Raw genomic sequence first — 16,553 nt, 5'->3', positions numbered from 1 at the left:
CCCCGCCTCCGGGACACTGCAGCCAGGGAGGGGACACAAACCAGACCAGTTGGGCCACTGCCCACCCTGCCACTGCCACAGCCATTCATCCTTATTTGCAGAACTTTTTAAAAAGTATAGATTGTGGTGCTTTGGGAAAACTCAGGAAAGCTATTTTTGAGTGCGGTAAAAAACACATAACAGAAAATTTACCATCTTAACCATTTTTAAATGTACAGCATAGTAGTGTTACCTCTATGCACATTGCAGTGCCACAGAGCTCTGGAACTTTCCATCTTGCAAAACTGAAACTTGATACCCACTGACAGCAGCTCCCGGCTCCCCTCTACATCCAGCCCCTGGCCCACCCCCCATCTACTTTCTGTTTTTAGGAGTTTGACTCCTCAGAGTACCCCATAGAAGTGGAATCACACAGAATTTGCCTTTTTGTGACTGGCATAATGCCACTGAGCATAATGTCTTCAAGGTTGCCCCAGGTGGTCACATGACATGATTTCCTTTTTAAGGCCCAGTGACGTTCCACTGCATGCTTCTTTGTCCACGCATCCCACCCTGGGCGTCCCGTTCACTTCCGCTCCTTGGCTCCCGTGAGTAATGCTGCAAGGAACATGTGTGTGCAGACATCCTGAGATCCTGTCTTCAATTCTTCTGGATATGCACCCAAAAGAGGGATCGTTGGATCATATGGTAGTTGTACTTACAATTTTTTGAAGAACCTCCACACTGCTTTCCACAGCGGCTGCTCCAATTCACATTCCCGCCAACAGTGCACAAGGTCCCAGTTTCTCCACATTCAGGCCAGGGCTTGTTTTCGCTGTAGCTGTTGTTTTATGGCAATTCTGCGGGGTACAGGGTAGTGTCCCGTTGTGCTTGGGTTTGCATCTCCCTAGTTAGTGATGGAGAGCATCTTTTCATAGCTTGTTGGCCATTTGGAAATCTTCTTTGGAGAAGTCTATTCAAGTCCCTTGCCAATTTTTTTTTAATCTAGATTGTTTTTTTCATTTTGGGGTTGTGGGGGTTCTTTATATGTCCTGGATGTTAGTCACTTATGAGATATATGGTTTGCAAGCGTTTTCTCCCATTCTATAGGTTGAATTTTTTCACCCTGTTGATTGCTTCCTTTCCTCTGCAAAAGTATTAAGTTGGTGTAGTCTCCTTTGTCTATTTTTGCTTTTGTTGCCTGTGCTTTTGGTATCATATCCAAGAAACCACGGCCAAATCCAGTGTCATGAAATTTTCCCACTATTTTTTCCTCGTAAGAGACATCCATTCAGGTCTTATGTTTAGGCCTTTATTTTGAGGTAATTTCTATATACGGTGTAAGTAAGCATCCAATTCCATCCTTTCTGTATGTGAATATCCCGTTTTCCCAACCAACACCATTTGTTCAAGAAACAGGGAAGTTTTTAAAAACCACTTTTAAATCGGAGGGTTGGAAGGACGTGTGATCGCACCGCCAGACAGTGCAGCCTGCCTTCCTGCGTGTATAAAACACACTAGTTCATTCGTTTTGAGGGGCGTGGTCTTCCCACATTTTAAATTAGAAATCAAGGCAACAACTGATCACAGGTGATGGAGTCGTTCATTTCATTGGCAATATTTTTTCCTTTTCAGGGACACATAATGTTTTGTTTTGTTTTTTTAATCGCAGGAGAGCCAGACTTGTTTTCCCATCTGTACATTCCAGGGCGTCCTGATTGCTCTCACTCACTGTTGTAGGGGGAGCACTTCCCATGTCCCTCAGGTGGATCGCTTCCTCCGCTGTGACAGGTGTGCAGCTCGGGAGCAGGATGCAGAGAGGGGGGAAGCTGTGCGTGGTGGGGGCAGGGTAATACGGGGACTCTCTGTACTCTCAATTTCGCTATGGACCTAAACCTGCTCTAAAAAATAAAGTCAATTTTTATCAAAATACCCCCCAAAACACTAAAAAACCATAGATAATTCTTGAATTCTTTGCTTTCTGACCCACCTGCTATGAGTCACGGCCACCCCTGAGCTGCACTTGGGTTGCTCCCTGATGGGGGTCCCTGAGGGTCTGTGCATGCCTACTTCTCAGCTGGGTAGGCCCAGGCGCCTGGTTTTGTCCTTACTTGCAGGAGTAAGCAGCCGTAAGTGCGTGGTCTAACTTCGGTTTTCTAAATGTGTGTGTACCCTTTTCAATAGAGTGCTTTTGCATTGACAAAGACGCTCTGGTTCCGGAGCACAGAGCTCCCAGTGGGCAAGAATCAGGCCATGCACACCCTCATGTGGGGAGGTGGTAAGAGTACACAGCCGTTCCTTCCTTCGACAAACCCCCGTCGAGCACCTTCTACTCGCCAGACCCTGTTCTCGGTGCTGGGGCTGTAGCAGCGGCTAAGGAGCATGAACCCCTCCTTGCCCTCATGGGCTTCCATTTTTGAATAACTAATCAAAACATATAGCATATCAGAGAGTGGTAAGTACTAGGGAGGAAAATCAAGAAGGATAGGACATTCTGGAGGTGTCGATTAAATGCAGTCACAAATTCTTTGCTGCTTTTCCCATCTAAAGGTGGAGCCTATTTCTCTCCTCTTTGGATATGGCTGGCCATCTGGCCTGCCTTGCCCAGTAGAATGTGGTCAAAGTGATAGTGTCTAGATTCTGAGGCTTAGGTCTCGAGAGACCTTATGGCCTCTGCCTCCACTGTGTTAGCACCCTGTCCTGAGGCCACTGTGTGAGGAAGACAGTCTAGCTACTGGAGGACGAGAAGCCATGAGGGGTTTCCCAGCTGAAAGCCAGCACCACCTGGCAGACACGTACGTGTGGCCGCCTTGGCCCTTCCTGCCCAGCTGCCCTTCAGCTGAGTGCAGCTCCGTGAGTACCCAGCACAGGAACTGCCACAAAATTGTGAAAATAATAAATTGTTCTTGTTGCAAGCCACTGCACTTTGTGGGTGGTTTGTTACATAGCAGTAATAGTTCATAGACATAGGTTACATAGAGCTAACGCACCTTTTGGTTCTAGGTTTGTAAGCCACAGCCCTGCATTAGTTAAACATTGAACTTTCTTCATTATTCACTGCTAAAGTTAGCAGGGGAGTGAAATGCTGGCTTGACCCTTATTCCTCGGGTGTAGTAGCAACTTGACACTTGTCCCTTTGGTCAAGTTTCACGGTCTCTTTGCCACAAAAGCTTCTAGATTAAGGCTGTGTTAATAGGAGAAAAAAGTAAACACAGCTTGAAACCGTCTTGGAATAGCATATGGCCACATCTGTTGACATTTAAATTAAGCTTGCTTTTCATAGTTAGGGTCAGTGCAGTCCGGTTTTTCTCTTCTGTCCCTTCCTGAGTGTTTATCAGTTACCTTGTCCCGACTGCTCCACTAGTTGGTGCTCCCTCCTAACAAAGTGCTTACAGGTGGCCATGCAACTTAAAGGGCTGGGCAGCGCTCACAGGTGGGTCATGAGCTAAATGAAACCAGGCTCCTCAGAGGCCCCACAACAAGACAGGAGGCTCTGGGAGCAGCACCACTAAGCAGCTGCAGGCCCTGAGCCTGACCCTGCTGCCGTGGACAGTCAGTGTTCACCGTGGGGCTCCTGGACAGTTGGACGTCTACTGGGTCAAGGTCAGAGGACTTACGAACCAAGTCACTCCCCAAGGTGAGTCCTGCTTGGCCAGATCCCTTTATGAGAAAGATGAATTTTTTGGGGGGGGGGGGAGAAGAAACTGCTAAAGACCTGGTGTTTCATGCATCTATTGCTATGTAGCCAACTATCTTAAAACATGGAGGCTTAAAATAAGAACTTACTGTTTTTCAGGGCTCTCTGGGTTAACCAGGCAATTCCGCTCCATCTGGTGTTGGCCGGGGCATTGGGAAGCCTGACAGGGCCTCACTGACATGGCTGACACTAGCTGGGAGCCTAGATGGGGCTGTTGGCTCAGGACCTCAGTTCTCCACGTGGCTGCTGGCGCTTCCCTGAAGGTGCATTTCAAGAGGAAGGAAGCAGAGCTTCCTTCAGGCCACTTAAGGTCAGATTTGAGAAATCCCAGAATGTCACTTCTGCCCCAGCTGATGTGTTTGCATCTATTGATGGAAAGTCACAGGGCCAGCAAAATTCCAGGGGAGGGGAAGTAAACGCCACCTCAGTAGGCCGTGGCCTGCACATAGGGAGAGAGTCAGTGGTGGCCACCTTTGGACACTCCCCCCCACAGCTGTCATTCATTGACTGTGACTTTGAGTGTGGGCACCAACTGACACTCAGCCCTGGGGCTGGATCCTACAGAGGATGAGGTGGGTCTCCTTCGTCTTCACCCCCACCTCAGAGAAACAGGCTCCTCTTAAGGGCTCTCTAGCAGGACAGGTCTTCTGGCCCTGACAGCCCCCAGAATGGACATTCACAACACCCACATTCCACACCTGCAGGCCGAACACACGGAGGGGCCGTCCAGACGCTGCCAGAGACCAGCAGAGCTCAGCCTTTGGTGTGGGGCAGCCTGCCGGACTGGATAAACTGGCAAAGCCGAGTGGGAGCAGAGGGGGCCAGCTGGGCCAGAACGCAGGGGTGAGGGGTCCACAGGCCATCCATCAAACAGGCCATAGAAAGTAGTCTCAGACTTCAGCACCTTAGCTCTCTGGGTTTAGGCCTTTCAGAAGGCATCTGCAGTTTTTTAAAACCCAGAGGCCACACCAGTGTCCTGGAGCCCAAAGTGAGAGCCAGGGCCAAACCAGGGATAGCAGGACATGGGGGTGGGAGGGGGAACTCCCTGCAGCCCCAACCCAGCTGCCTGGTTAGTTCCAGGAAGGACTGGCTTGAAGCTGGCTCCAGACTTCCTGGGCCCTAGTGCCCATAACCTTGCCCGGGAGCTTGGGCACTATTGACCCCTTAGCCCACCTTAGAGTGCAGCCCAGCCCTCTAGGCTGACCCACTGTGGAACCACCATCCTTCCCGGGCCTCTGCTCCTTCTCCTCATTGTGCAAACAGGGTGCATGCGTTCCTGCTTCTGCACCATTGCTCCCTCTGAGCCCCCTGCCAGGCCCTCTCCAGCCCCTCTGCTCCCAGAGAGCTGACCCAGGCTCCTGGGCTCAGCACACGGCTGCCTTCACCCCAAAGTCTCCCAGCCCTTAGGGACCTCTCTGTACCCTGAGCACCCCACTGCTTGGGTGAGTCAGTTGAGCCCTGCCCTGATTCTTCCCCACACCAGGCGCCTGCATGTGAATCCTGGCTGACTTGTGGCTGGTTAGGATTCAGCCTGTGGTGGCTGAGTGTCCTCATCTATGAAATGGGGATGCTCCCACCACCCACCTCATGGATGTTGTGAGGATTAAATGACACCACACACGGCAAGTACGTAGAACACTGTCCGGCCCTCGGCGAGCCCGGAGTCGGTACGCTGATGTGACCTGCCTTGTTGTGGCCTCCTGCAGGCTGAGCAGGGCAGAGGCGCTCAGAGGGGGAGGCCTGGTGCCAGTTCCACTGGCCCAGGGCTCGAAAATCAGAGCACAGACATCCAGGTGGACGGACTAGAAGGGAACCTACCGAGACCCTCACTGAGCACCTCCTGCTGACCAAGGTAAAACCTCTGCTGACCACAGTTCCTGGACCCGACCAGGGCTAGTGGTGCTGCTCCCACTGCCCCCGAGGCCTGAAAGGAGAAGCTGCAGGACGAGCTTTTTCCACTCCTGGCCGTGGTCTAGTCACTTTCTGGAGCCATTTCTAGTTGGCTGAGACAGACCCTCCTGGGGTGGGCTGTGGGACGCCTGGCTCCCTGGCCCAAGTGACCACCAAAGCCTAGTGATTCTGACTCCTCGTCTCAGAGAAGAATAAACAACAACAAAGCAGGTCTCACCTGAGTCCAGGCTGCCTTCGTCTCTCCCTTGGTCTCTCAGCAACCTGCCCGGGCCCTCTGCTGCTCTCTGAAACTCCGCTCCGAGCTGGCAGCTGCCCCGCAGCAGTCACTGCGTCCCGCTCTCTGTAAGGCCTTGCATCTTCTGCTCCAGCTCCCGTGTCCTCCCCAACCTCCCTCACCTGGCCACCTCTCTCTCCTCCTGCAGTCCTCAGTTGAGTCTCCCCTGATTCCTCAAATGGTTTCAGAAGTGATTGTGCACAGGTGCTGCTCACCCCGGCTACATGCTGGAATCACCTGGGGGCCTTTGAAAAAAACCCAAAAAACCACCCAGTGTCCAGCCCCACCCTACCATCCGAATTCAGATGCCTGGGCCGGGCCCCAGACACACAGGCACACCTCGTCTTATTGCGCTTCGCCCTTTGTGCTTCACAGGCGTTGTGTTCTTACAAGTTGAAGGCATGACCCTCCACCACCCAAAAGATGCCACTGGCTGAACTGCCAGAGTCTGGAACCAAGCCTGCAACGGCTCCGAGGTATACCTGTGTGTGTGCGGTTTAAAAGCCCCCAGGTGATTCGGATGTGCGGCCAGGGTTGAGAATCTCCCGTCCGGCATTCTAGAAGCTCCCTGTCATGACTGTGGGGACTGGGTATGCTTTGCTCACAGTCACGAGCCCAGCACCTAGCCCCGCACTGGGTGTCTATTAGGTGCTGGTGAAACATTTGCTTCATGGATGAAGAAGGCCCACCCTTAGCCCACCAGGCTCCGTGATGCCTCACCAGTCCCTCCTCCCAGCCAGAGTACTGAGAGGGCTGTGCCCTCTGCGAGCCTCCCCATGTGCAGTTCCTGAATCCCACAGTCCTTCCGGGCTCTGCTGAACACCCTTCCTTGGGGAAGCTGTCCCTGACCCCCAGATGGCCTCCATCCCCGTGCCCCGAGCTCCCAGAGCCCTCTGGACTTTTCCCTTGGCTCACACCTCTTCCGGAAGCTTCTGCTGTCTCTTCTGTACCCGTTCCCAGTGCTGGGCACAGCTTGGCACACAGTGCTGCTCAGCAGATTTAGTTGGTTGAGTGATTTCGTGTCCTTACACAGGGTCCGGCACAAATGCCACACCTTTTTTATTACAAAATCTTTTATTATAAAAATCATATGCATGTAATTCTGTCACATAACAATATCACACTCAAGTATACCATATGACATTTTAGGTGAAATATTCAAATTAAAACTATTAATTATTACACTCATATTATTACCCTACCAACCACACTCAAGCAGGCGTTACTGCTGCTGGACCCTGTATTTTTGACCCATGCAGGAGACTCTGACCCAGGTGGTCACCGATGACTCTCGATGTCCCTAAATTTGCGGGCCCAGTGAGCTGGTGGGATCTGACAATGAAACCCTTTGCAGAACTGTGACCTCTGGGGGCCGGGGGGATGCCGCCTGCTACCGTCAGGGCATTTCTCCAAGGCTGGTGAGCGAGCGCACACCTGCGCAGGGGGCACACCCTGTAGGCACACAGCAGTGCGCGCGTCACCGCTCTCCAGGGCAGCGAACTTTGGTTGAGTTGCGCCCCCCAACAAGCAGCGCTGAAGTCCTGAGCCGCAGTGCCTTGCACGTAGCCATATATGAAAATGCGGTGCTTGCAGATATAGTCAAGGTGAGACGAGGTCGTACTGAGTTAGGGTGGGTCCTGATCCCACGTCTGGCATCTGGGTCAGAAAGGCAGAACTGGGACCAGGGTGCACAGTGGGAAGAGGGCCCTCTGCAGGCGTGGCCCCAAGCTATGGAACAGCAGGACTGAGAGCGGCTGGGGACAGGTTTCCCCTCGGAGCCTCCAGAGTGAGCCCACCCTGCCGACACCTTCATCTCAGACTCCTGGCCTCCAGATGGTGAGGGAATAAATTTCTCTTGTTTTAAGCCACCCAGTTTGCGGTTCCTTTCTATGACCGCCCTTGACTAATACAACAGAGGACACACTTTGGTAATAGACTTTTCGGGAAGATGAGTCTTTCCCCCCCAAACCCAGATTGTGATTCTGCAAGTGCTTCCCACAGCCCCGCCTGGGGCCTGGGCACATGCTGCCTGTTACTCCTCGTCAGAAGGAACTGGGGTTTCCTTTGCTTGAAGGCCAGGGCGAGTGACACTCGGAGAGGTGAGTGCCCTGCTCAGTCACACAAGCGGAAGTCAGGGAGCAGGGCTCCAAACCTGGGTCTCTGATTGGAAGTCTCGGAATCTTTCCGTGAACACAGGGTCATGGAAAATGGTTCATGGCTTGATTATTATAAAAGGTCAGCAAATTAGAAGTTAATACTGGGGCGATGACCCTGTCCGCACCCTGGTCCCCAGGACACTGTGGTGCTCCACATTCTTGGCTGGAGTCTGAGTTTACCTCCACGTCCAGTCCTTTTCAGGGCTCCAGGTCTCTACGCACACCCCCAGCAGGCTGCAAGGGGGTACAGCTTCTGGAAACACCAACACCTGCTTCTGGGTGGCTGGGGTGGGAAAGGCAGAACCCGTCTCAGAGAAAGTAGTGGCAAAAAAGAAGGAAGCTGTTTCTGAAACTGGGATGCAAGGCAAGCACTCAGGAATTGGAGGTGCCTGACTGGCTAGAGGGGGGCCCTGGAAAGGGGTGGAAATAGGGTCACCAGATTTTTTTTTAAATGCACCCAATTAAATTTGAATTTCAGATATCAATGAGTAATTTTTTAGTATTGCATGGGACATATTTCAACTAAAAAAATTATTTCTGAAATTAAAATTTAACGAGGTCTCCTGTATTTTTTTTTATTTGCAGAATCTGGCAACACCAGCTGGAAAGGAAAGAAGGCACATTAGGGGCACGGAGGGAGCAGAGGTCCAGGAGAACACACAACTCCCAGTGTGGAAGACGACTTCCCCGGGAGCCGGGGGGCGGCATGTAAATCCAGTGAGTAGGAGCCGCCAGCTGCCCTGGCAGCTCCATGGCCAAGGCCTTTCTGGGGAAGTGCAGGGGCCTGGTCCTGCCTGTCCTAAAGGTCTGCCCAACAGGGAGGGCGGCTTCATCTCCAGAAGCAGGGCGGGGTGACCTGTGAACCCCTATGATACCTCGAATCCCACAATAACAAGGAAGGGGTAAACAAGCAGAGGGTAGGCATTGGGGGTCTGGGCCCCCAACCTGGAGCCACCCTGACACTCTAGGGCACGGCAGGACAGCGCTGGCGGGTCAGTGTGCCACCAGGCTCAAGAGGGGGGGGAGACCCAGGGGAGTCACAGTGGCTGGCGTGGAGGAAGATGGAGTTGGGACCTCATTAGAGGGACCAGAGTGAGCAGAGACCCCTGGGAGGCCCTCGCTGGGAAAGGGAGCATGGTTGCAGCAAAGACAAACTTTTCAAACCTCACAGCTCAATGGCTGGAATGACTGTCTTACAGGAGCTTCTGCGATCCGCATGACGTCTCCTAGGGAGAGCCACGTCCGCAGGGTGCCCCCAGCTGCTGCAGGACAGTACCAGCCGCCTCTCCCCAGGAGTGCTAGAACCACGCTGCACCCCTCCCACCCTCCTGTCCCCACCACAGAAACTCACCATCAAGTCAGGCAAGAAAAGCAAACTGTTTATTTACACCTTGGTCTGTACATTAGTTCCCAGAAAAGCCTGCCTCTGACAGCCAGCTCCTTTTTGGCTAGGAGCAGGCTGGAGGCAGAGAACTCGGGACCCTGGGACCCGGCCTTGGGGCCTCACCCCACTCTCTCCACCCTGGAGCCTGGAGGTGGAGGCCTCACCTGAGCCCCAAAGCTAACCTGCTTCCAGATAAAGGGTCCTGGGGCAAAAGACTCAGATGGAACCCCACAGACAGCCAAAGCCATCCAACCAACCCTCGGACATGAGACCTGAGACCACACACACAGTCTATTCCACTCGGGCCCCAGGAGACCCAGCCAGAGAAGCAGTACGAGCAGGACGAAGGGCGCCCACAGGCTGCAGCGAGTCAGCGGCAGCGCATGGTCTGATGGCGGCCCCACCGCTGTCGGGGTTAATGGCACCCGGGTCTGAGCACCTTCAGCGGACGAGGAAGAGCTTGGCAGTTGTTAATGGCAGACAGGGGCAGCAGCAAGAAGCCTCCTCCTCCTACCCACTTGTTGGAAGCTGTCCTAGATCCCGGATGGCAGCGGCTCGAACGCAGGCCCTGTGCCCAGTGCGGCAGCCACACAGCTGGAGCTTCCTCTGGGGCCCCGCAGCTGCAGCAGACCCGCAGCATCCCTGCTGGGCTGAGGCCCAGGTTAGCGAGGTGCACGCTGCCATCTGTACAAGTTGACGCCGACACAGGGACAGGTCTGCAGGAGAAGCGGCTTTACACACTGTCACCCCTTCCTGGTGTGCAGGCTTCTAAACTCACGGCAGGCTGGACAAGGGACTACGTAGGTCCGAGTCCCCCAGTCTTACGACCAGAATGAAAAATCCTGTACAAAGTGGCCGCGTCTGCACGCTGAGTGAGCGAAGGGGCGGAGGAGCCTGACCCGACCCTGTGGGCCAGTGGGCTGGGAGGCCTGGCGGGGGCGGGCCCTCCCTGGCGGAGGCAGGAGGACACGGAGTGGGACACTATGTGCACATTTACAGGGCTCGGGAAGGGCCAGGGCCAACGCCGGGACGTAGAAAAGGGGCAGTGGGAACGTGGAAATCCTGTACAGCAGAGACAGGGAGCAAAAAGGCACAGGGACAGCCACCCAAACCATGCAGACAAAACACAGCCTGCGCAGCGCAGCAGGACAGGGGGTCCCGGCAGGAGGCGTAGGCTCCTGGGACAACAACACTTAGTTCCTCTGGGGTGGCTGAGATGCCACTGCCAGCCCCTCTGGTGGCTCGGGGCAGACATCCCTCCGTTACAGTCACAATGGAAAGAGAAGCACAAGGTTGGAGCATCAAAATCATGTGGCGTCACGCTTCGCCAGGGTTCATGCTTTCAGAAGCAAACCTTTCTAGAAAGCAGTCTACTTTTCCAAGTGGGCAGCAGCGTGGCGGAAGAGCCTCAGAGTTGTCCTGCCACGCAGGCTGGGCCGGCCTCTCCTGCTCCTTGCCTTTTCTCACACCCTCAGACTGACCTGGAGGGCAGGACCCGGAGGTCCCAAGCGTCAGTGAGGGGAAGGGACTTGCTCAAAGTGACTGGGGAGGGCATGGCCCCTGCACTTGAGGCCCCTCAGCAGGCAAGCCTTGGTCTCCCCAGCCTGAACCAGAGCCCTAGGGGGCTGCCCCAGGCCCACAGGAAGGAGGGCTGTGGGGCGGCAGCACTGAGAGGCCCCTCTCCTCCACCTACAGCCTGCCCCCACCCTTTAAAAGAGATGCTGAAGATGCGCCAGGACAACAAGTCATTTCCTTGGCATGGTGGCCGTCCACAACATTCTCCCTTCCAATCACACCTAAGATTAACTTTTAGGTTTACATTTGCTAGTGAGTTAAACATATGTACCCACGGAGCACAAAAAGAGGGCTAATTTCTCCCTGACCCACAGGCCTACTCACCCCTGCAGGCCCCTGTCTGTTACTAAGTCCCTCATGGTAACGAGAGCCCACACCGTGCCCTCCTGACTACCAGGCCCCCTCGGGCTGGGACTTGGACTCGCCAGGGTAGCAACGCCTGGAGCCTCCTGGCTGTGGGCCGGGTGCTGGTTTGGCTGTGAAGAGGGGAGGAGCTGGGGCAGCCCTCATCCACTCGGTGAAAACCAATCGGAGGCAGAACCCACAAAGCCAGTGGCCCCTGCGGCTCAGCTGGGGCAGTAGGTGACTGCTGTTTCTGAGGCTGCCAGCTCCCTACCCTGCTCTGTTCCACTCCTACATCCCAGCCTGTGCCACCCAACGAATGCATGGGCACCAGGAGGACCTGCCCACTTGGAACTGCTAATCCCCCAGCTGCTGACAGGTGCTGGACCCACCAGCTCCTGATGGCATCCAGCTTCCCATCCTGGGGACAAGGGCTGTACTAACCTCTCACCATCTGGCTTCCCATCAGGGAGAGCCACTGACACCCCAGCGGCTTTCGGCCAGCACCTGGGCTAAGAAGCCCAGTAGCCACCCCCACCTATCTTGTCCACCTCTGGCCAGTACACAACCCTCCCTGCCAGGGCCTCAGCCCAGGCTGCACCTTAGCATCACCCAGGGAGCCCTTTATAAACATGTGGCCACACCCACACCAATTAAATCCCAACCTGGCAGGGGTAGGGGGTGTTGGCCCAGTCAGCAGAATTTTTAAAACCTCTCCAGGTGATTCCAATGCATGAGCAGAGCTGAGAAGCACTGTTTCCGGTCCAAGTGCTTTGGAAAGTTCTCGAGCTTTGTGTTTTTAATAGGTCAGAAATAAAGTCAAGCTAGAGGAATTTCCCTCTTCAAATTTGCAAAGAATCTAACACATTTAAAATAAGATACCTTGTCTAACGTTGGCCAATTCAAAGTTTAAAAACCTTTTTTTTTTTACTAGAACTTTATATCTTATACTTTCCCACAGAACGGGGCCTAGCTAATCCAGAAAGTGCTTCCTTTTCTATTAGATACTGCCCATAAAACTAGCTTGCGGGTCCAGCGAACGTTGTTTGGTTTTGACTCGAACCCGAGGACGGCCCCGTGTCTGCACAGTGTAAGTCTGCCTTGGAAGCCCCCCGCCCCCCAACACTTCTGTACTTCAGACAAGGTGGTGCCAGCCCGCCCCTACATGGGTTTGGCAAAAACAAAACACAAAACCCAGTTAAGTTCCAGCGGATTACAATCACCTGGGGAATTCTTTGCCCATCCTGATGCCTGGGCTGCACCCCCACCAGTGAAATCAGAACCTCTGGGGATCTGACCTAGGTATTAGGATTTCGAAACCCTCTCCATTTTAAATATGTGCCAAGTATTGCACAGAATATACTCCTACTAAAAGTATTTGTCGTTAACCTGCAACTCAAATTTACCTGGGCATCCTGTATGCTAGCTGACAGCCCCAGTGCTGAGAGAGGAGAGCACAGCTCTCGCCCCGAGGACCGGTGAGGGAGGAGGAAGCCCAGGAGGAGAGCAGGGTCCGCCCCCTGCACCCAGAGTGAGTTCAGCTCTGACGTCTGCCCAGGGACGGGAGGGCGGGGAGCCCGGGGCCGTCTGCCCTCCTCAGGCTAGCTTTCAGGCACAAAAGAGCGTTTTTTAAAAGTGTGATTTTAAAAAGCCAATTGGACAGACTAAGTTTTATACGAGGTATTCTGGCCAAAGTCAGAAGGGTGGGTTTAACTTCAGGTGTGTGTTCCTGGAATTCAGTCTCGCGTAGAGACTGCTCCCTCTTCCTGAGACCCTAAGCCCTACGCCAGGTCCTGAGGGGCCTTTCACACGGGTGCTTCCTGGAGCGTTGGTGGCGCTGCAGAACACTGCCAGCCGACAGCTCCTGCTGCCCCTTTCCCCATGGCAGAGGTCCTTCCCACGTTGCGTGACGGCATGCCACTCAGGCCTCGCTGCGGCCTTCTCCGGAATTCCACACCAGTGCAGCTAAAGAGCACGTGAAGTTTTACACCTAAAATGCTCGTCTCTGGGGCAAGCCCCCAGCAGCCCCGGCCAGTCATCTCCAGGACTCCTCCCCAAGTGAAACCCAGACCAAAGGCAGGCTGTGGTTCTTCTCTCCTTTCCCTTAAATTGTGGCCACGCCTTCCAATTAGCAAATTCTCAGGAGACCCACTCCTTAAGTCTTCCTTCCACTGCCACTTCTCAGACCCTCAGGGGAGCCCAAGGAGACCAGTGTCATGGGGGGTTGGGAAACCCCCAGAGGACTGACCCCTGCCCTGGCCCTCCTGGCGCAGGCGGCCCCTAACTCCTAGGTTGAGCCAGTGTAGCCCAACCGTTTGTGGCATAAAAACAAATCCCGCACACAAGCCCACAAAGAAACCACAAAGTCCAACAAAAGCAAAAGTGGACCAGAATGAAGAAAGGTTGGCTGTGGCCACAGCCCTGCCACTGTGAGCAGGGACACACCCGAGTCCCTAGGTGCCCTCTGCACCCCCCACTGCCCTGTCCTCTCCGCACAGTCCCCTCTATTCCTTCCCCAGCACGTCCAGACTTTCCCCTCTACACCAGAAGTGCTAACAAAATCCAACTGCAGGGGAGAAAAATAAGGACCACCCATGTTTATGTCTATTTGGATTAAGTAAACAAATGGCCCTATAAAATTGAGAAACACTGGAAAAACTCAAAGGAAAGTACAGTACCTACTCCCAGCTGCCTGGAATGAAAAACCGCATTAACAATCCAGAGTGTGAATTCTTACACAGGTTACGAGGATGAAAGACTAAGGTTTCCCTGAAACCCCCCAGCTGACCTCCAGGAGCCCAGCCCAGCCCAGAGCCCCGGCTCTGAATGCTCAGACCCGAGGCCTGCTGTCATCAGGCTGTGCAGACAGCCTGCAGGATGACTGGTGAGCCAGGCCCTCTCCTGGCCCACAGACGCAGGAGTCCACCCTGGCCTCTTTTAAAATGCAGCTGGGGAAGGACCCTGGTGGGCAGGTGAGCAATACCCCTGTCCCTCAGCCTCCTTCCCCTTCCTTTTAGTCCCTTCACCTTACAGCATTTCTCATTATCTGACAAACAAAACAAAAACAGGAAGGGAGAGGTAGATAAGCAGGGACAGGCAGGTATACGGGCACCCTAAAAATGCTGAGAACTCCCAGAATGAAGGTGGCTCCTCGCGAGCCTGAGTCCGTGGGACACAGCGTGCTTGGGATCACAGGGGCTGCCCGCCGGGGAGGGGCTGGTGAGGCCCCCTCATGCTCCTCCTGCACGCCCCTTCCTCCTCCTGAGTTAGAGCACCTGGACTTCACAGGTGGCCAAAGAGGTTGGCGAGGACACAGCTGCTGGGCATTTGAACTCCTGGAAAAGATGATAATTTTGCTCCTACTCCCAGGGGAATGAGGTGGAGGAAAAGAGCCTGTCTCCCTAGCGTACTTCTTACTCCTCATCCACAGAGGTAGAATCATGTCACCCAGTATCTGAAACATGAGCTTCCAGTTCCTGTTATGACAGTGACTCCTGACTGTAGACCTTGTCCCCTGAACCTCCAGGTCCCTCGGCCCTGCCAAGGGACCACAAAGTGCATGAACAGCTAACTGTGCAGATGTCACCCCCAGCCACGGCCCCAGTGTGCATGGCCTCCCCACACCCACTCCAGGACACATTACATGGTGGCCAGAGAGACATTTACAGTGGGTGTGTGAGGCCCGCCGGGGCCGCATCCTCAGGCAGGGTCTGCCCTTTGGTCCTGGGGTCCTGGGGTCCCGAGGTCCCGAGGCCACTCTGTAGCCAGTGCCCCCGTCTCAGTGTTTGATCTCAAGGATGGAGGGATTGTGGTCCAGGATGGCGAGGATGATCTTGTCCATGTACTGTCGCAGCCGGAAGTTGATCTCCTCCTGCTCTTTGAGGGCTTCCATGAGCTGACAGAGGCAGGAGAGATGGTCAGAGGCCAGACTGGGCAGAGGCCCAGCTGCCCGGGCTCACAGTGTGTCAGTGCCGGAAGTCAGAGCTCAGGAGACCCCGTGCAAGGCAGCCCCACAGCCAACCTCAGCACTTGGACACCGGGCGCCCATCTAAAGCCTGGCTCAGCTCACGCCCGAGGCATGTGAGCTATGCAGATGCCCAGCCCCACCCCCAGAGGTTCTGATTTAACTGGTCTGTGCAGGGGCCCAAGGGGGTATGTTTTTGGTAAAAGCTGAGAATGCTGGCCAAAGGCATTTATAACCAAGACCGACATACCAAGACCGACATCCCAAGTCCCAGGGCCCTAAGACCATAAGGCTGTTTGCTTGGCCTGGAGTGGCCCCCTGACTGCTGCTGGCCCTGCCATCACCACCCTCCAGGTCAACTCCTGACCAGTCCTTTAGGATGTCACTGGAATCCTGCATCTGTCCCCAGCTCACCTGGGAGCTTCGAGGCCAGGGGTCAGCTTAGCTCTGTGTCCCCAGCTCAGGGTTAGAGGTTCAGTGACGGTCTTAGATTTTTGTTAAAATGTAACCAGAGTATTTTGGAGGCCTGAGCATTTATAGCCATACCCAGGTGGGGCAGAGAGAGGGAGCTTTGGTGCTACAGGCTCAGGGACCCTGTGGTCTCCCAATCTGTTCAGACAGCCTGCCGGCCGTGAGAAGATGAAGTGAAGACACACTGCCAGCAGGTGCTGCAGAAATGCCAGCGCCCCTCCCCTCTTGGCTGGGAGGAGGGGAGTTCCAGACTCCCCTGGACTACTTGTTAATGAAATCAACTGGCCTTGTCAGCACATTGCTGGCTGAGCTAAGATTCAAACTCCACCCTGCCCCCAAACCTGGGCTCCTCCCACCACACGCGGGAAATCAGAGCTGATTTAACTCCCCCCACAGCTCTGCCCTGTCACACAGGGTAGCTGCAGATAGGGACTCTCAGGGTCCAGGCCTGGGCCTGCTTTTCCTGCTCCAGCAGCCTGGGGCTCGACGTTCTGGCAGGTGGGGGTAGGGCAGGACTCAGAGGAGGGCCAGGCCCCAAAAGCGAGAGCAAGAGCGAATGGCCACGTTACCTCGTCGCGAGAGGCTGTGTCTATTTCCGCAGCCAGAGACTGGGCTTTGGTCTGGGTGGCAAAGAGGTTCTTTGCTTCGTAGAGGCTGAGGCTCAAGATCTGTCCATTCAAGTCGTCATTCTGATCCCGCAGCTTATGATTCTCCTGTGAGCAGGCCAAAGGCACCGTCAGCTCCCAGAAGCATCCGGAACCCACCGGAACCCACTTGTCTGCATCCGCTGTCCCCCGACT

At 54.5% G+C, this 16,553-nt stretch overlaps 1 protein-coding gene across 4 annotated transcripts in view; it reads right to left on the bottom strand.

The window, feature by feature from the left end:
• Positions 1–9,375: 9,375 nt before the first annotated feature.
• Positions 9,376–16,553, bottom strand: part of RAB11FIP4 (RAB11 family interacting protein 4) — a 100,253-nt gene continuing 93,075 nt past the window's right edge. For all 4 annotated transcript variants that reach the window (XM_053910791.1, XM_053910792.1, XM_024564884.4 and 1 more), the window contains 2 exons: positions 16,323–16,466; positions 9,376–15,213 (listed from right to left, as the gene is read on the bottom strand). In XM_053910791.1, the coding sequence (XP_053766766.1) occupies positions 15,097–15,213; positions 16,323–16,466 (261 nt within the window). In that variant the 3' untranslated portion in view covers positions 9,376–15,096. The remainder of the gene's footprint in view (positions 15,214–16,322; positions 16,467–16,553) is intronic.

The sequence above is a fragment of the Desmodus rotundus genome, chromosome 9, assembly GCF_022682495.2.
Source record: "Desmodus rotundus isolate HL8 chromosome 9, HLdesRot8A.1, whole genome shotgun sequence".
NCBI classification, from domain to species: domain Eukaryota; kingdom Metazoa; phylum Chordata; class Mammalia; order Chiroptera; family Phyllostomidae; genus Desmodus; species Desmodus rotundus.
Note: the sequence above shows the minus strand (reverse complement) of the source record. Positions and strands in the feature narration are given on the sequence as shown.